General features: G+C 49.2%; 1 protein-coding gene and 1 long non-coding RNA gene across 3 annotated transcripts in view; one reads left to right on the top strand and one right to left on the bottom strand.

Moving 5' to 3' along the window:
- The window catches only part of PRKCE (protein kinase C epsilon), a 486,343-nt gene extending 473,653 nt beyond the window's left edge, over positions 1-12,690 (bottom strand). The window contains exon 1 of one of the 2 annotated variants that reach the window (XM_037161258.2): positions 11,577-12,690. In XM_037161258.2, the coding sequence (XP_037017153.2) occupies positions 11,577-11,924 (348 nt within the window). In that variant the 5' untranslated portion in view covers positions 11,925-12,690. The remainder of the gene's footprint in view (positions 1-11,576) is intronic. The other variant, XM_037161257.2, reaches the window with a different exon arrangement.
- Positions 12,691-13,024: 334 nt separating this feature from the next.
- On the top strand, positions 13,025-17,446 carry LOC128627675 (uncharacterized). Its single transcript, XR_008391919.1, has 2 exons — positions 13,025-14,714; positions 17,181-17,446. It is a non-coding gene; the product is annotated as an uncharacterized LOC128627675 (long non-coding RNA).
- Positions 17,447-20,500: the final 3,054 nt, after the last annotated feature.

Genomic DNA, 20,500 nt, shown 5'->3' with positions numbered 1-20,500 from the left:
GGCTTCCAGGAAACCAGACTAATAAAGAGATGAAAGCCAACCCTAAAGCTGTCATCATGAATTAGTACCCAGGCACCTGGAACTTAAATGAGATAGCCTTCTGCAAAGTGGGAAAAATATTGTTAAACTAGCTAGGTGGTCATGTACCTCCTGTGACTAGAGCCCCGATATTCACCATGGGAAAGAGGAGCAGCTGTGGGATCCCGTAGCACATAATAGGTCAATGGCGGGTGTCCGAACTTCAAACCTCAGGGCAGAGGCCACCTCTGTGACTCTAGGGTTCTCAAAAGGGGTCCCTGACCAGAAAGCTTGTTCCCTACTTTCGGCTAATGCTGGCATTATTTTAACACGGAGCTAAGCCTTTCATCTTGAAGTGATGGCGCACTTTCCCCCTCCTCCTGCAGAGGGACAAAGAGATGCTCCTTAGGAGCGTGCAGTAATCAAAGGGTGGGCTGCTCTTCGACTCTTGTTACTCCTGAGCGATTCTGACGCCCTGGTCAAAAGCAGCACCTTTGTGCACTGCCTACGTTGGGGTGGGGGTGGGGGGTCAAGGGAGAACAACAGAGCAATCGGTGTGTGCTGCATCGGAGGCTGGGCTTGTGTAAGACACACACTGTTGGAAACCGAAGTCACCTGGGTCACAGCAAAATGGGCTATAAAAGCCTCGAACCTCAGTTGCCACATTAGGCTCATTAGCTAATGCAGGTGACATTCAGGTCAAAACCCAACATTGCCTCTGCTTTTAAGAGGAAACAATGCATCATGTATCCATCCACTGGGACCAAAGCCAGCCCAAGAGCAGGTAATCCATGCCCACCTCAACTCCCACCCCAGGGGCCAACTAAGAAGGGTCAAGTGTGGAACTCTAGTTCTGCACACCTAGAATTCAGCACACCCTGAGTTCCCATTTCCTGTTGCTAGTCAGGTTCAGAGAGGGAGGGAAGGAGGCCCTGGAAAAGGTTTAGCTTGAAACCCCTCAGTTGGTAATTACTGAATAAAATATTCAGGCAGCAGCACGGCTTTACCTGTATCTAATAACAAATACTGATTGCAGGTATTTACCAATAATAACTTAGCACTTACTAAGAACTTGCTAGAAGCCAGGCACTTTTACATGTTTCATCTATCATTACAATAATTCTACAAAAGAGCTATTATTCCCACTTTATAGGGAGGAGGAGATGGGTACAGGTAAGTAATTTGCCCAATATCGTGCAGCCCAAACTGATCTGACTGGAATGCAAGCCAGGACGGATTGACTCCAAGGTACTTTTTTACATTCGTGACTTTGGACAAGCCACCACTCAATTACATGAAGGATGCTACAAAGTTATTCTCTACCTCTGCCAGTCCTGTCAAGAAATAAACAAAAGAAAATCAACTGAGAATAGAGCGTGGGAAATTGAGGTTGGCCCGCAGGGTACATTTCCTTGAAAACCAAAAGTTCAATATATCATGAGTGATTCTGTTCAACACTGTGCTCCGAGCAAAATTCCTAGAACACAGACAGTATTCAATATATACCTGTCGAATGGCTGGCTGGCGAGTTCGCTGGCTGGCTAGATGGATGAATAGATGGATGAATGAATATCCATGCTATCCACCGTTCCCTTTTTTGGATGGCTTATTGTTTTGTTGTGTGTGTGTGCGCGCATTTTCAAAGAAGCAATTATTTTTGGGTTGCAATCCTACTTTAATCCCCCCTCCCCCAGTTTCCTGGCTGCCCCCATAACCCCAAATGCTAACCACTGCTTGTCCAACATTTTTTCCCTTCTTCCAATGTAGGGGGCCCCCTTTCCTGTCTATTCAGGTTCCATTTTATTCAAGGGCTGACTCAAAATCTTACCAAGAAGACTTTGCTAACTAGCAGAACCCCCAGGAATCCCCTCTCCTGTGAATTCCCACAGTTCCTCAACTCCACTGCTTCATAAAAGGGTGTTAATGTTGAATCCCCAAATGGCCCACTTGAGGAAGGTCCATTTCCTCTTTTATCCAATTTTGTTTTTCAGAACATGTCCACAACACTAGTTCTATGGTGCTAATACTTTTTTCACAAACAAGAGCAATATGCTCATCACAGAGATGTGTGGTCACACCCAGGGACGTGCAAGCCCCTTTGCTATCGGCCCGTCCTGGAGACTGTAATACACGAGCAAGCATCTGACTGGGTAACACTCCCAGCCTCTCCGCACAGCAAGTAGAAGATGCTCTGGCAAACTCCAGTGGGTGACAGGCTCCAGCTTCTCTGGCTGATGGACCATTCTCTCAGCTGCCTAAAACTGTTTGGGTCATCATCAGCCCAGAAAGTGGGGAGATGGATCCAGAGACCCTGCATTCTAGAAATTCTGCTTGCCGGTCTGTCTTCGGACTCTCCTTTGAGTGGCTCAGTGACCCAGAGAGAGGGCTCTATTCTAAAATAAATGTGTTTTTGTGGGTCTTGAACACCAGGTCAAGCAGCAGGCCATCAAATACCGCTTTCTGGTCTCAATCATGACAATGAAGGAAGATGAGGAGGGAACAAAAGCAGAAGCTGGCACTCTTTCAGGGGAGACAAGACTTAGCTTCAGGGAGAACAATAAAGATGAAATATCAAGTACGAGGTTGAGCAAAGTCAAGGCTCATAAGGCAGACAGCCAAGTCAGGATCCCTGTTAACAGAGGCCTTACAGAGCAATAGACCATGCTAATGTGGAATCTCAGGTCCAACGCCACCGATTAATAAGTCACCTGACTCCCCATTCAATAAATTTTCCAGCGGGTGGGGGGGGATACAGTCCTGCCCTGAAGAGGTGAGGCTGGGGGTCCCTAGCTCTGACAGACTTGTGATGAGCTCTGCTTCTTAGCTGCGATTTCACACACCAGAATATGTGCGTTATTCCTTGATTCATATTGTGTCTCCTATGAGATTATATGCTCCGTGACAGCAGGGACCAGCTCCTGGCATGGCGCCTGGCAAACAAGGTATTCAACTAAGACTTGCTAAGTGGATAAAAATATGCCTGGGACAATGCGTGAACACAGTGATTTTTCACTGGTGAGAATCTTCAGTGGCGTCCGCCATCCTTCTTTTCAGACTGTACCAGATGAACTTCCAAAAAGAGCAGAATCTAAGTCCCTCTGATTCAAGAATGCTGCCTAATTTGAGTGTCTACAAGAGACCCCAAAGGGGCAGGCTTTTATTCAACCAAATGATGAATGAGTAGCTTACATGGACCTGCTGAGCGGCTCATACTCCGACTGGCAAGCTTTGCTGGGGGGCGGGGATGAAACGCTTCCTGCTCACAGGTGCTTACATCTGGCTGGGGAACAGACAACTGGCACCCAGAGATGTTACCATCTGCAAAAGTGAGCAGCTCTCTTCAGGAGGGACATAAGCAAAATCAAAGACCATTTTTGCCTCAATAATTAATTACAGAGTCACCCCATGATTTTTCTAAACCCTCTTGAACCTGTGATTACATTTTGACTCTGATTTACCTCTTGAGAGCATTAGCTCAATGAGTTTATTCCTGGGTGGTAAATAAAGGTGACTTTTCACCAGGTTATAAACTCCTCTGAGACTTCAAGGTGAGGTAGAAGGGACGGGGAGCAAGTGGGGGCAGGGGAAATTCTGCTTTCTGCACTTGAATTTGGTAGCAGGCTTGTGCTTCTCTTCCTCGCAGACATGACATTACTGAGATCAATCAAATTCCCTCCGCAGTGTCCCATTCTGTTTAGAAGCTGCTATGACAGTAGCGTGTGTTACAAGCACAGTAGAGTTTTGGCTACTTCACGTGGGTTCTGCCAGAAAACTAGATTTCAAACAGGTGCAGCTCTGCTGATTAGCATTACAATAGATTATAATTACTTAACAAGCCCATATATACCCAGAGGAACTTGCAGAGAAATAGGACGTTTTGCCAAGTGCAGCTTTTATTTATGTAAAATACCACAGGCCTGCTCTGGAGTTCCTTTAATCTGGGTGAAACCCCTGGAAGCTCTACCTGCGCTTGCCTCAATGAGCTCTGTGAGTTCAGGTGCTGGAATTTACAATTTCATTTCTTGTTGCTGCCAATACCAAAGGGTTTCGTATCGAAAGCCCTTATGAGAATTTAAACTTGATCTTCAACTCTGCAAAGGAAGGACAAACGGGCCTTTTCCTTCTCTGCTTGAAGGTATATAATTCCTACTCTCAAAACTTCAGACTCACCGAGATGCTTCCGCTTAGAAACTGCCACATGGGAAATAACAGAGCAGTTCCCCCAACGGAACACCTCTATAGATGACACAGATTTTTATAAAGCAAAATATCCTGTTCTTCTTCCTTTTCTCAGCTGTACAGAAAGATTGTTTAAGAAGTTCACTCAACTGGTCGCACTTCTCAAAGGCAGGAATAATATCCACACAACTTTCGTGTTTACCAGGCCCCCAGGATCTCCCACAGTAGGTGCGAGGGAACACAGAATTGTTTAATGAATTTCATTCATTCTACAGCATTGACAGGAACTGGTTTTGGCACCAAGAATACAGTCATGAACAAAAACTTCTGCCATCGACAGAACCTCTGTTCTGGTGTTAGAAATAGACAATAAAAATAAATAAGAAAAATATATAATATATAAGAGCTAAAGATCAAAATAAAGCAGAAAAGAAGCATGTGAAATGTCAAGGGGAGGGTAAAATTTTAGAAAGGACTGCCAAAAAGGCCTTACTGAGAAAGTAATATTTGGTAAAGACTTGAGCTGTGAGGGTATCCGGGGAAGGAACATTCTAGAAAAGGATGGAATGGCAAGTGCAAAGAATGAGACAGGAACATGGTGAACATTTTAAGGGTTGTCAGGTGGGCCAGCGTGGCTGGGACAAGAGTGAACAAGGTAAAGAGTGATGGACAAGGGGTCCGAGGGTTTGTAACAGGATTGCCTGACCACAGTAGCCTGGCAGGTCAGGAGAAAGACCTGGGCTTTTACCCTGAGGGATTTGTGAGCAGAGTGACATGACCTAATTACATGGGGGGAACCAGTTAGGAGGCTGCGGCAATAATACAGGTGTGAGAGGACAGGGACGTGGGCCGGAATGGTGTCAGAAAGATGATCAGATCTGGGACACATTTTGAGAATAGAGACAACAGAGGGTGCTGATGGACTGAACATGAGGCGTCAGGCATGGCTTCTCATGGTTTCCAGCCTGGGCAACTGGAAGGATGGAGCTGCCATTGCTTGAGATGGGGAAGACTATGAGAGGCTTACATTAAGGAGGGGGGAAATCAGTTGTACAGTTTTAGACATACTTATGTTTGAGATGTTGCCTTGTACCAATCAAATGGCAATGCCAAGAAAGCAGTCACATACATGACTTCAGAAGTTCAGGGGCAGGAATTAGGAATTGAGACTCAACAGCATCGCAACTAGATGAACTCAGGTTAGTAGAACCAACATAGCAGCTCTCAAATACCCCTACTTCCAATTGCCTATATGCTTCCATAAATAATTAACCTTTGATTACAGTGGCCACAATTCCTAGGCTTCCCAAAACAATCTCATTTCGAGTAACTGTAATGTTTTCAAAAAGGCAATTTGCTAACTCTAACTAAATTAAACTTATTTGTAGACTACGTAAGACTTTTCTGATAAATACATTCATAAATCAAGGAGAACAATATCTTTCACTCCATCTACATTCTGACTGAAGATTCTAAAGCTATGAATACATACATATAATTCTTCAAATATTACTAATATTGTTAGAATGCACTGTAGCCTGGCCCTTTGCTAAGAGCTTTACGTGGATTCCCTTATTTCTCACAACAACCCTGGCAGGTAAGCACTATTGTATTCCCACATTACAGATGAAAAATAGGCTTATAATAGACTTAAAAAACAGGTGAAGTCACATGCCCAAAGGCACACAACTAGTGAGTGGCAGAGAGAGCCTATGGTTAGAACTCAGATTCCAGGGAGGGGAGCCCTCTGAGGAGCTGGGGGATGAGGGCCTAAAATATTCTCTAAGTTGGCTGCTGGTCAAAACCAAGGAGAAACACGACAGACAAGGCCGGACTGCCCATGAGACCCGAAGCCCTTTAACTTCAGGGCCCCAAAGCCAGCGGCTATGTGTGATAGTTCTGGGGCAAGAACTAACCTTTAGGGTCGTTGTCAAATGACCAATATGTACCAAAGGGAACAATGTTTAATTAGAAGGTTAGGATTATAGGAGTCAGTAGGGAACACAGGAGCAAAGGATGCATGGAACCTCAACTGCTGGGAGACAAATTCAGCTTTAGGCACGTAAAAGGGGCACACAGACCATTGCCAGCCCTTCCACAGCCCCTTTCCAGACCTGGATCTATTCAGATGATAACCGAGATCTTCATAGGTCCTCTAAGGTTTCCCTATAAAAGTCCTGAAGCTAAATACCTTTGTGCAGCGTAGATCAAGGTGTGCTCAGGCCACCATTGGGATGACCCTCAGCAGGGGCCTGTCTAACCACAAGTGTCCTCGGCTTCAACCAGAGCATCCACCTCCAAACCCAGAGGAGCCTGTCCTTGGCCTCCGCATTGTGAGAATCTCCCCAAGGGAACCTGGGGCCAAAGTGTAAGCAGCCCCCAAGCCTGACTGTTCCAAACAGGGTGTGGGCCTCTCTCCCAGGGTCAGCAAGGTGGGATAATTTTGAGAAGCCCTGTCAATGTGCTATGTTGCAAATAAGAAACAGAAACTTCAGCGTCTCATCCCTAAGGATAAGAAAGATTTTGAAGGCCACGTAAAGCTGGCTTCTTGGGGATCTGTAGAATAATCGGCGCCGTGAAGGGCCCTCCCTGGGGTCGCACTTGTGGGGGTTATGGAACACAACAGCAAGTGCAGCAGTTACACACTCACTGAGCCCGTACTAAGAGCCGGGCATCGGCACATACACTTACAGGCACCAGCCCCTTCCACCTGCATCAGCACCACTTTATCAGAGCCAGGCACTTTCACTACCATCCACTTTTTTTATACTCACTTTTTTTAATAGCTCATTTTTTATTGTTTTTTCTCCCATTACCATTTATCCCCCCATTCCCTTTTATATCCCCTCCTTCCCCCTCCCCCCACCCACAATCACCACACTGGTGTCCATGTCCATACGTTCTTTTTCCTTTTTGCTCCATCCCTCTGCCCCCGCATTCCTCCCCACTAGCTGTCAGCCTGCTCTTCATCCATGAGTCTGTCTCTGTTTTGCTTGTTAGTTCAGTTTGTTCGTTAGATTCTACCTATGAATGAAATCCTATGGCACTTGTCTTTCTCTGACTGACTTATTTCACTTAGCACAATGTTCTCCAGGCTCATCCATGCTGTTCCAAAGGTAAAACTTTCTTCTTTTTTATCACCGAGTAGAATTCCATTGTGTAAATGTCCCATAGATGTTTCATCCACTCATCTACTGATGGATACTTGGGCTGCTTCCAAAAACAGCAGCACGGGTTAAATAGTTCACTCAAGGTCGTGAAAGTGACTGGAGGTATTCAAACCTAAACATCCTGGGTCCAGAGCTCTGCCCTTAAGCACTCTGCTGAACCGCCTCTCAGCAGAGGCGACTTTCTCATCCTCACTGTATTCTGAGCACCCTGGTACAGCATGAAGCAAGGGAGTGACCCGAACCAAAGATGTCTTCAGAGGCCGGGGTGGTGCAAAGGAGTGGGAGGATGGGAGGAGGGAAACTCAGCTCGACATACGGACATATATGACTGCTAAAACCATAGAGCAAACTCCCGAGTGTGGTGGGGACCAGCCAGCTGTCACCTGCATGCACCGTCTACCCTCTGCCACCTAGCGTGCTCCCCACCATGGGTCCTAAACTCAATGCAGCTCCACCAGCCTCGGGTTCAAACACGAATCCCCGTGGTTCACACAAACACGCTGATGAGTCTTGTGTTAGGACTTACGAAGGTCTACTAGAAAATTTCAGAACATCTCTACAACATCTTGACACATTAATTACCTGGAGCTCCTCTGGCCCAGTGTTTCTTGAAGCATGGTCTGGTCCACACCCTGAACACAGCGTGTTAGACATGAGGACTGCTAGCACTCATCCTAAACCACCGAATGAAAAGCTCTGATGGTGAGCAGGATTTCCACACCTTCCCCTTGGTGACTCTTAGACACGCCAAGGCCTGAGGAGCATTATTATCTCCTTCCTGGAAACCCAGGCTATAGCAATGGCGTGAAACAGGATTCTGCATCAAGCACCAGTGAAGTCTTCCCATCTCTCTGGAATATGCCTTCTCTAGAGAACCGCCCTTTGCCATCGCAACTGATCCATCTGTCATTATCTGGAGAACAATGATCTCAGCCCGGCTTTTCAACATTTTGAAACCTGCCTCGGTTTTCTACAGGCTCCCTACCCCACTGTTTCCAAGATGCTCCGCCACATCGCTAACGATTTTAAGAGGCACCTGAGATGAACTCCTTTTATTTCCATTTTAGAGGCTACGTGTTTATTTTAATGGGAATGAAGAAAAATGACAACCACGGTCCCCAACCCTGTGATTTCATGAAAATTCTGGGGCTCAAAGGGAAAGTAAAAGAATCAGTGTTGAAAACTAGTAAGTCAGCAGCAGCGTAGTCAGTGCCCAGATAGCACATCCTCGGTTTGGGGAACAGGATCCCAGCGGCCCCCATCTGACAGGCGCCCTCCGTTTCAGCCGTGGTTCGCCCTCCTCCAGCCCAGACCACAGGCATTCTCCGCCTTTATTCCAGCTGTTCCCAGGCCCCGGGAACAGGGCCTTCACTCGTAAATACCTCTTTAAATGTTACCCGTGTTTCGCACCCAGTGCACGTCTCCTTCCAGGAACCCTCCAGGTTCTTCCAGCTCTCCTGGCCTACTCCCTTTCTGAATTCCTTCAAATATTCATTTAGAACCTAACTGCTATTTAAGTCTCTGTCCATATCCAGTTATTGCTATTTCCCTGGTGAAATGGAAGCCCCCTGAGAATCACCCATGGTCTTTTGACCCCTGGATTAGAGTGCTAAACTTTCCAGTCGCACCTGAGCACCAAGCAGGAACACAGGGAATTTGTGGTAAATGAAATGTTCCGCAGCAGGGAGAGAAGCGCCTGTCCCAGGCCCCCACGGAGCCCTCAGTTCAGGCCCGGGATGTCAGCCACACCTGAGAAAGGGCGTTGTCTCTTCAGGTCTGCCTGGGAAAGAGAGCACAAGGCCAGAGCCAGGAATTCTACCCAAAGGTGTGATTCTGTAGTTGTCTCCAGGGCAGGAATGAAAAAGGCAACCTTACTTGGCCCACATGCAAGTTGTCTCTGTTCCAAGGGCAAGTTCCCTCTGCTGACGCATGCCCACCCTCAGGCTGGAGGGACCAGAGGGGCCACAGCCTCCACTAGTGCAGACAACACTAGACCAGCAGGAGAACTGGCTCCACCTCTTGATTCATTATCCTATGACTTTGGCCTTTCTGGACCTCAAGTTTTTTAATCTGTCTAATATCTGTCATATTTAATTCACACTTGCTATAAGGCAAAAGTGATAATGACTTTGAATTATCATGTTCAGTAAAAATGTTCAGGGACACAGCACATCGATCTACAGGGAGAACAGACTGGGAGACCAGGGGGCTCAGTTCTCCACCAGGCAGTAGGAGGTCCAGGCCTTACCTCCAGGTGCCTTTGCCTGTCATGTGACCTGGGGTACCCACTCAGCTTCTCGGGGACACCACGTTCTTGTCCATAAAACTTGCCTGTGCACTAGATGATCTGGTCTAGGGCCAAATCCAATGTGAATCTGAGGCGCTCAGAGAACGATCACTAAACAAGACTCACGGCCACCACGGGCTTCCCTGGAAGCACTGGAATGTGGGGCGGGTCCTGATGCCCCGGGGTGTGGTGAGTCCCACACGGCATCACCGGAGGCACGCAGACACCTCTCCCCCCAGGCAAGATCTGTTGGCGGATAAGAGCAGACGTGCTGTTCACTCTCCCGCTCTCTACCTCCTGTTCAACTCAAGGCCTCATTCCCTTACAACCGTAGTCTTGGGTTTCTGGTGTTTTCTTTTCTCCTTCCTGTTCTAAACGACCACAACTTGAGAACCATAGTTTCTTAGTGCTAAGGCCTGGCTCTGAGATGAGCTACTCCTCCGGCTCCCCCTCAGACACAGACTGCTTTCATGAGTAAAGGACTGACAGTCACATGTAGAAAGGGCGCAGGGTGGGAACGAACTCAGGTGGCAGGAGGCAGGCAGAGGTCGGGGGCCCCGGTGGGACAGAATGCCCCTGTGTGCTTTGGGATTCCATCAGGGTTTGCCCGCTTCCCAAAGTGTAAGTCACAAATCATCCAGGGTTGCACTCGGTGTGGCCTCCCCTGCGAGTCCTGTAACCATGGTTTCGGACAGGCTACAGCACAGCTGTGAGCATAAAGGGAAGAGGCATTTTCTGATTTTCCCCTAAAACTCTACCTCCTTGAAAGAATATGTAAGGTGATCTGCCAACGTGATTCATAGGCAATCTCTGACCCTGGGACAATCATGAAGTTATCTGTTCTTAATAATGAGAAGGTGATTTCTCTGCATCTCTCCATAAGAAGCAGATGCCTCTCTTTTTGTGTGGCTCAGAGAACCCTGAACACATACACACTCAGAACCACATCTGCGCTAGGTGGAAACAGGTAACAAGTCTAAAGATACAGAAATTCACTTCCTCATTTAACACCATCCCTCCAAGAACAGCTAAAACAGAGCTTGTCTCTCCCGGCTTCTCTGGGTGCTAAGGTTGAATGCATTTGGCTTATAGTACACAGGCAAGGCCTGTTTCCTAGTATTTCGACAATGTCACCAATTTAACTCAACCTCAGACTTAGAAATGGCATCTCCGTACACAGTATCTTGAAAATCAAAACAGGGAAACACTATAAGTAGGTTTCGAAGCACAGATTTCCAATTACTCACAAGCAGAACCATGTTTGAGATACAACACATTCTGGATGGATGGCCAATGCCCTGGGCAAAGCAAGCTGGGCTGATGTTTCTGGACCCCGGAGGGGACATTCTAGAGAACACATTTTTCTCCCCTATGTCAGAAGATGAGCTAACCACCATGCCACAGCATGGAAAGGAGATGTCTTCCTCTTTGAAGGGAAAACAGCAGCTCCCTTTACCGGGATGTGCAAGAAGCCTTCAGTCCAGGGCTCCACGTGCCACTGCGAGGGCAGAGGAACCCACCCACACACAGTCACATACAGCCAGCCCACCACGCGCCTGTGGAAGGCACCGGGTTCTCGCCAACCTTCAAGCACTGGAGGCTCAGGGCTCTCTCAGCTTGCAAGTTCCCTGTAGCACCAGCTGTGCTGGAGAGGGCAGAGAGCCAGACCCTCTTTCCAAGTCTTGTCTTCCTCTCCGCCCTCCCACCCCCCAGGGCAACCTCTCCCCAGCTACGAAGTAGACAGAATGTGCTTCTCCAAGGTAGCTGAGACTTAGATACAAATACACACACACTCCGGATGACAGTTAAGTCCCCACACTCCACTACCAATGCCAAGGCCGTGTGTCCCCCACCACCACCACCACCAACACCAACCCTGGACCCCACGGCGGGGCTCCTGGACTGGGAGGCACCCGACTCACCCAGTCCTCGAAGTGGCGGCTCCCGTTCTGCAGCAGCTCCTCAAACTGGATGGTGCAGTTGGCCACGAAGTCGTCGTAGCCGATGGGGGCATCGTGGAAGACGGCCAGCTCGATCTTGCGCCCGTTGCACACATCGGTCACGAACTCGTCGTGCCAGGACGGACTGTTGGTCTTCTGCTTCGTCGCCGTTTGGCCGATGCGCGAATCGTCCACGTTGAGGGCAATGTAGGGGTCCAGAAGGAAAGTCTGTGGCCGGAGTCCCACTGCATGGCGCAGCGACCAGGCTGTGGGCTTCAAGCTCACGGCCTCGCAGATTTTGATCTTGAGCAGTCCATTGAAGACTACCATGGTCGGGGCAGGGAGTGGGGTCCGGGTCACTCCGTCCGCCCCGAGGGCAGGATGAAGAACCGACGCCCGGTGCTCCGAGCCTCGGGGACTCCCGAGTCCCCTCTCGCCCCACCCCACACTCAGCCTACACCTTGTAGGGTTGCACCCTGGCGAGGGCGATTCGCAGCGAGTGCATCTATTTCCTCGCTGGGTTCCTAACGGAAAACAGGGTGGTGGGGGAGAGCTGGGGGATGTTCGCGTGAGGAGCGAGTCCCTCCGCCCCTACCACCAGCGGCACCTCCAGAAGCAGAGAGGAGCTGTCGGCTCCGCTGCCGGCCACGGGGGACTGTCTCGCAGCCTCGCTGGCTCTCCGCGTCCGGGCTGCGTGGAGCGAGCGCCGCGTCGGGCGCTTACCTACCTTTCCGAAACATAATCCCCGGGAAATTTTGACTCCGGGAGGGCGAGGGGGCGGTGGGGCGGGGACGAGAACCCGGGGCGCAGATTTCAACCCGGATCCTCTTCGCACACCCAGCGCCCGCCTCTGACCGCGCAGGGCGGGGGATGGACCGAGGGATGTTCAGTCTATCCGGAGGGATGCATGTCGAGAGGAAATAGTCCGCCTCGGAGCCAATTTTTTAAAAATCCACAAGCCTCACAGCCAACCTGGCCGCCGCCTCTTGGGCGAAACAGCGCCGCTCCACAGTCGGCGAACAGGAGGCTCCAGGAGCCCGGAATCTCACATCCGCGCGGACTCCGGGCGCAGGCCGGCACCGGGCGGTGCGCAGCGCGGCGGCGGGGCCGGGACCGTGACTCTGCGCGGCCCCACCTCCTGGGCGCGGGCGCCCGCCCGCCGCGCTCCCCGCGGCCCCGCTCTCAGCTGCAGCTCGCAGCGGCCCGCCCGCTCTCCCCCTCGGTCCCTTCTCGCAGGGTCGATATGTGAGCGAGTCTCCCTCCCTCTAATGCAGGAAATGCGCAAAAGACGTCAGAGAGAGCGAGAGAGGGAGTGCGTGCGTGTGTGTGTGTGTGTGTGTGTGTGTGTGTGTGTGTGTGTCCACGGGCGCGCGCGTGCGCGTGCACCCCAGTGTTTAGGGAAATAGAAAGTTTTGCCGGTTGGGGGAGCAATACGGGAAAAGTGAGCTGAAAAGAGGACGAAGAAGAAGAGCGGGCCAACCGGCCTGAGTTGTGGCGGCAGGCGGGGAAGCCTGGCGGGGACTCGGCGTGGGACCCGGGAGAGTGGCGGTGCTGGGGCCCGGGGTGCGGGCGCTGCGTGCTGCGGTGACCTGGTCTTGACGCTCTGCCCGGGACGAGCAGGCCGTGCGCGTCTCCTCTGGGTTCTGCGGCCAACGCTGGTTTAGAACCACGGGTGGGAGAGCAGCGGGGTCGCACTACGGAAAAGATAATCGGGACCCTCCCCCACCCCAAGCCTCACTTGGGCCTCGGAGGCAGAGGGCAGCCGGAGGAATACTGTCTGTCATCCTGTCTCTAGACCCTGGGCTCGGCTGGGAGTGGAGGTGGGGGGCGCGGGGAGGGGTATGCAAAGCTCCTTGTGAGGTTTTTATACGTGTATTCTCTCTTTATTCTCTCTTCCCTTTCTTGGGGGCACTCTCCCTCTTGGGATCTGTCCTGGAGTTCTCAGGCTGCGAGAACTTGTTGACAAGTGAAAGCTTAGTTAGTGGAACCCCGGCTCGGTTTGTGTGCTTGTTTTCTTCAAAGTGACTTCACATTTACTCTGGACCTCGTCTGCCCTTTGGGGGGAGATGACTGTAATCAGCGCACCGGCTGCCGTCCGAGATGCGGGAAAACGGGGCGCGCCCTATGCGGGGCCAGAGACTGTGTCCGGGCTAATTTCCTCCATAACCTTTAAACTCCTGCTGGAAGCGGCCTAGGAGGCCAGTCACGTGAGGTGATCCCTGGGCTGCTGGGGAAGAATTTCCTCCGCTGGGGAGTAGGAGACCGAGAAGGCGGCCCCCGGGAGGGACTGCCTGGCGCTGTGGGACGCAGACCTGGGAGGGCGGGGCCGCGATCCGGAGGCTTGGGGCGCGGCCCTGCATGGAGTATTCTGAAGGGCAAGGCTAGGAAGAGGTCTCCACAACCTGCGAGCCGGGGAAGTAGGGAGGGGGGCTGCAGATGGAAAAAGAAAACCTCGGACCTCACCAGTGTGCCAAGTCAAGTCAGGGAGTTTGTAGAAATCGTTGTAAGCTGAGTGTTTATCTGGCGGGACTGGTTATACCCACCTCTCCATCACTTTTTCTCAGCAGAAAAAAAGTTATCATTACCTGTGGGTTAAAAAAAAAAGTTAAAGGTGAGGAAGGAGACAGTCCCCGGGGACAATAGGATATACCACGTGCAGCACACAGGTCGCAAAAATAATCAGAAAAGTCCAAAGGTGGTTGTGACAGACCCTCTGTCTCCTCAGCCTTGCAGTCGCTGCCCGCCAGGGGCCTGTGAGTCATTTCTAGAAGCCTGCCCTGAGAATCGGGCCACAGGGCAGAGAGACTGCTAAAACAGAGGCTTAGAGACAAACGAGATTGTTCATGTATAAAAAATTATGCTTTCCTTGGCCACTTCAAGCAGCTGGAGATTATGTTTGAAAATCTGTCATTTTGACAAAGCCAAACAGGGATACACCGATGTTGTTTAATTGTTATCTTCTGGACATCAGAACTTTTTCCTCCTAGGTTTTCACTTTCACCATTCTATTTGTCTTAGACTTCCCCCCCCCTTCACCGGGCATGTAGTTGACGGCAACCAGCAGAAAGGGCTTGATCTCCAGAAAATGCCCTTGGGAAGCAGAGACAGCAAGAGAATGTGGTGAGTGACCTACCCAACAAAGGCAAAGTGCAAAGGGTGCCAATCAACTCAAGATAAAACATACTGTAATGCAATATTTTTTAAACTCTAAATTTATGTAAAAAGGCAGCATGAACATATCCAAAGCTTAAATCACTTTAAATGCTGCATTTAAATATGACTTCTATTCCTGGGATTATTGGCACCCCTGAGAACTTGTGTCCAAGGTGAGTGCTTTATTTGCCTCTCTCCAGCCCTGGCCCTGTGGGGAAGTCAAGAAAGGCAAGGATTTCATGAAGTTAGAGAGCCTTGAGTGAATAATGCTCCATACCTGCTCTTCCTCTCAGTGAGTTCCGTCTTGCCATACCAACAGGGGGTCTGAACAACAGGGACTCAAATCCTTCCTCTCCAGGATGTTAAATAAGAAATACGTTTAGAATTATAGACCCACAGAACTTGAACTTTTTGCATAATATCCTATCCCACCCCTTCCGAGGCACGACCCCCAAATATATAAAGTAGGGCCTGTTGCCATCTCAGGAAGTAGCCATGCTTAAAAGCATTGGTTTTCTTCTTCCTTATGACCTACGTGAGGTTGCAGGAAGTCAGCAGCTGCCTCTTAGCAAAATGTTTGTTACACGTGTGAATAATTATACTGCAATCTTCCAGTACCAGTGTGTGACCTCTCAATTATAATTCTTTCTCTTCGTGGGGAGTGTGGGGGTAGTATAACTAAAGACTTGGCCAAACTGCCTGCTTCGTATCGAGTGAATATTTATGTAAAAAGAGGGAATGCTGATAGTCTACATGCAAACATTGCTAATTCCCTGCCCTTCTTACTTCCTTCTTTCTAATAAATCTCTCACCTCCCTACACTTAAACTTGGCTGGATGAAAATAATGTGTTCTCTGGGGGCCCCATGCAGGCACCTGGTGAGAGGCTTTTTAGGAGGAAGCCCTTAAATTTACCTGGGAAGGAAGGTCTAAGATGACTGTCTGCTCCAGATTTCATGCAAAAAGGAAAAGAAGCACTCGAGGGGAGGAAGATTTCAAATGTAAAATTCCAATCAATAATCAGTATTTACTTCCTCTTCTCTTGGCCCCTGTATATGCAAAGGGAGACCAAAAAAACCCCAAATTTATTTATAAAAAAATTGTGCATTCATTCTCACATGTTTGAACTTCAGCCACCTTCAAAGCACTCTCCATTTGATGTAATACACCCATCGAGACTTTTTTCCGCTGCTCAAAACAGATTTGAACTCATCAGTTTTGATGCTTTTTAGTGCTGCGGTTTTTTCTTTCACCTCTTCCACATCAGCAAAATGTTTCCCTTTGAGTTTTTTCATCTGGGGAAACGAACAAAAAAGGTCACTTGGCCTGACTTTGGGTGAATAGGGAGGGTGGGGAATGGGAGTCATGCTGTTTTCGGTCGGTCAACAACTGCTGAAGACTCAGCGTGGTGTGGGCAGGTGCTCTCATAAATTACCCATCATGAAATGGGCAAACGAATTGAAAGAGGCTTTAAAAAAAAAATCACTGAAGCCGAAGGCAGCCTCTCACAACAATACCAGCTGGTATACTGATACAGATGGGTTCCCAGAACACTTACTTACCTAGTGGGGGAAGCCTGCTACAACAGGCCCACCCTCTAGAAGTTAATTCCGTTTTTTGGGGGGTCCCTTCCATTCTTGAAAGACAGGGCAGCATTGATGTAGACATTGACAAAAATGCCCTTCGGGTTCCAGCTACGGCTTAGTCATCTGGTGATTTTTAGGAGACGGAAGAGGAAAGGAAGAAAAATGATACAAGAATTTTTAAAAGATGATCAAATTGTGGCCCTCTCCTTTTAAAATTAAGCTTCATCAGAAAAAGGACTGAAAGGGCAAGCGTCCCATTCCCTGACCAGTATGGCTCATTGGTTGGGTGTCGTCTTACAAAGTAAAAAGTTGCTGGTTCAGTTCTGTGTTGGGGCACATGCCTGGGTGTCAGGTCCAGTCTCCATTTGGGGTGCATACAAGAGGCAACCGATCCATATTTCTCTCCCTCCCTTCCCCTCTCTCTAAAAATAAATAAGTAAAATATTTTTAAAAGAGTTCCAAAGCATGTGATAAGTGCTGCCCTAGACGTAGGGGTACACCAGCCTCTCAAAGAACAGAGAGGATCAGCCGTTTGCCTGGGGCCCCGCCCAGAAGGTCAAGGCTTTCCCAGAGGAGTTCCTCCAGAGGCCAAGAGGGAGGGGAAGGGCGTTGGAGCCAAAAATGGAAACGAGTGACCAGATGTACCTGGCATGTGGCAGGCAGTAAGATGGGGTGAGGCAGGTTGGAGCAGATAATGAAGGACTTGTAGAGCCTGCAGATGTGTTTGAACTTTTTTCTTGAGAGACAAGATCATGCTAAAGTGGGGAAGAGGGTTACCAGAGTTAACACTTTAAAAAAGCAATTTTGTGGGAATGGCTATATTTCTCTCTTCTGCAATTTTCCCCCAGAAGACTCACTCCAAACCAGGACGTTGGAAGAACCAAGGCCAAAGATGATTTATGCTCCATCTGATCAAAAATCAAACATTCCTGACTGCTGTGCCTCTGTGGGTTGGGTGTCATCCCACAGACCAAAAGGTCGCCAGTTTAATTCCTGGTCAGGGCACGTGCCTGGGCTGTGGGCCAGGTCCCGGGCTGAGGACGTGCAAGAGGCAACCAATCAATGTTTCTCTCCCTCTCTCTAAAAATAAATAAACAAAATCTTTAAAAAATGATACAGTCTGTGGAGAGTGTTTATTTCAATCAGCTAAAGGAGGCAGGGAGGGGTGCCAGACCCCTAGACTGGCATGCTAATATTCAGGTCCTTGTTGCTGCACTGGCTGCTGCCATTCATAGAATGCCAATGGCCTCTGCAAAGATCTGCCTGGTCCTGATCTGTCACATATTCCACGCATGCTCTGCAGAAGAGAATTCAGCCACTGGGGCCACAGGGTGGAAGCTACAGCAGCGGGATGACCCAGAAACCTGCCAGAGTTTTGTTGGCGTGGCCCTGCTCTCGCCTAACACCCACCTGAGTCCCAGCCCTACTTTAACCCCTGAGCCCATCATGCTTGTCCTGCCACATCTTAATTTTGGTTCCATCTCTTCTCTGGACTCTGTTGCAATGACCCAGAGACCGAGCCTCACTCACACCTGCAAGGAAGTGGAGGGATCAGATGCAACCCCATAGAGTTTAAAGATGAGCCAGGGCAGCAGACGACCCGGCGCCCCTTCTTCCTCAGTCCTCTCAACCCTGAGACCCAGTCTTTCAATCATCATACGGAAGGATAACATTACATTCCACATCTTCGTTTCTGGGGTTGGATGTTGGGCTGCATCTTGGGGCTTTTAGGGATGTAAATAACCCATAGGCCTTTAAGTACCTGCTGTGTCCAGGACCCTGGGGCCAGTGCTCTAGGGAGGACAAATCAATCTATGGATGGTCCCACCCCAGTGGGACAGAGAGAGCAATTAAGTCATTTATTGAGCAGTCGCTATTGAGGGCCATGTCATTTGCAACATTGGGCAAGCAAAGGCAATGACACACCATGACTGTTTATTAGTCAGATGGGCCAGGGCATGCTGTTGTAATGATGATCCCTGAATCCTACGCTCTTGAAATAACAAAGGTCATTCTCAAGCATGCTCCAAGTCCACGGCAGGTTGGCTGGGAGGCCTGTTCCACATCGGCAGCATTGTCACTCCTGCATCCAAGCCAACAGAAAAGTCTCACCTGGGACATGGCTGGTCACAGGCAGAGAACAAAAGAACCTCCTGAGGGTCTCAGGCAATTAAATAGTCCTCAGAAGTGCTTCTCTTTGTGAGTTATTAGCTAGAACCAGTCACACAGCCCATCTCCCAGAACCATAAGGAGGCAGAGAAGTTCTCCCATCTGCAGGGGTGAGGGCCTGAAATATTTGGTGAGTAGCACTGAAGACTGACCCTATCCTCAAGCATCTGGTGCAGAAAGATAACTCAAGGTAGCTCAGGGTAAGTGACAGATAAATGTCATTGTCAGAACATGTTATAGTAATTTAGAGGCCACAGAGATCACAATTAATGGCCGAGGCCACTGCAAACTGAAGACTTCAGATGCCGTGGAGAATCCTGCCGATTATCAGAACTAGTGGCCGCCTGGGCTCCTCTTCCACTTCCCTGGGTACGTCCAACCTCACAGGATCCGCAGGGCCTTCCGGCCACGTCAGAGCCCCCTCAGCAGTTCACGGGCGTTCGGGTGCCACAGAACTGAGACTTTTGTTATACTCTGCAGGATTTGAGTAACATATTCTTTTTTTTTTAAGATTTTATTTATTTATCTTTAGAGGGGAAGGGAAGGAGAGAGGGAGAGAAATATCAGTGTATGGTTGCCTCTTGTGCGTCCCCTGCAGGGAACTGGCCTGCAACCCAGGCATGTGCTGGAAATTGAACCATGATCCTTTATTTCACAGGCCTGTGCTCAATTCACTGAGTTACACCAGCCAGAACGACATTCTTGAATACGATTAAATTCCTCCATTAGAGAAAACCGAGACATGGAGAAATGAACTGCCTGGCCACACAAAAGTCTGAATAACCAAAACACTAATTGGAGGTCTAAAGTCAACTCTCACTTCCTAGTTTAATTTTCCTGATTCTTCTACATTATCATGCTGGAAACGATGCAATGCCATGGAGTGGTAATAACTCCAAGTACATTGTAATTCCTTAGAAACAAAATTTCTGTAAATCCAAGGTCTAGGTTTGTTTTATTTGTTGGTTCCAAATTTAACTGACCTTAGTGCATTACAGACTTATAATAATGCTCAGAGGACTATGCTATTGACAAGAGTTCTTCCTGAGACTGTTTTGGTCGTACGTGTCTTTAACACAAAAGGGATGTGTTGTTTCTCGTGTCTCCATATCTTCTCTCCTAACACCCATGAGCTACCTTTCCGGCGGATGGTTTTATGTACCTGTATCAAGTGCAACAGCTGTTTCTCCATGCTCCGGGTGGATATCTCATCAATTAGCGGATGATGAATCTGTTTCGATAAGGTTATACAGCTTTCACACATTCTGGACCTTTGGTTAATCCATTGCTACTTCTAATTTACCTTTCAGAATCAAGGAGCTGAGACTCCAGGCAGGGGATAGTGTCTTTGTCATGGAAAACAATTATGTGGCTATAACCAATATGAAACAGCTGGTTAAAATCACAGGAGCTGTTGCAACCCGTGCATGTGTGACGCAGGCTGGCCAGTCCTCTCCGAAGGCCCCGGCGCTCCGTGGGCCTGGCCCTTACTCCTCCTCCCTGAAATCTCCCTCCCTTTCCTTCTCACTTCTCCTTGCAGCCCTTACCTCTGCCTGCACTGCAATCTACTTATTTGGAACCTGTTTTCATTCTGCCACTTCTTTGAAAGATCTTTGAGTTTGGAGACACAGTAGGACTCATCTCAATACTTACCTCTCCAGTAGCTTGGGCATAGTAGGCACAACTTTGTGCTCTATAATTATTTGTTACAAAGATGTCACTTTGAAATAAGAGTGCTACAAATCTTGTTCGTTTTTATCTTCCTCGTCCGGATGAGTTCCTTGGTGATGACTGGCTCCCCGCCGCAGTCCACCGCAAGCGGGTACTGTAGTGAGAAAGGCACCGGATGGCTGGGCGGTGTCCGGACCGCAAGGTTGGAGCCCGCAACCACTGTGCCCGGCTCTGCGAGCCGACAGCGCCCTCTGGCGGGGATAAGCGCTCCAAGCCCGGTTCATCCTTTGGCTTTGACCCCCCTGGGCGTCTGCTGCTCCACCAAGGA

Source organism: Artibeus jamaicensis, unplaced genomic scaffold (assembly GCF_021234435.1).
Source record: "Artibeus jamaicensis isolate MK-2021 breed Jamaican fruit bat unplaced genomic scaffold, CSHL_Jam_final contig_465, whole genome shotgun sequence".
Lineage (NCBI taxonomy): Eukaryota > Metazoa > Chordata > Mammalia > Chiroptera > Phyllostomidae > Artibeus > Artibeus jamaicensis.
The sequence above is the reverse complement of the archived record's forward strand: the minus strand, read 5'-3'. Positions and strand labels throughout refer to the sequence as shown.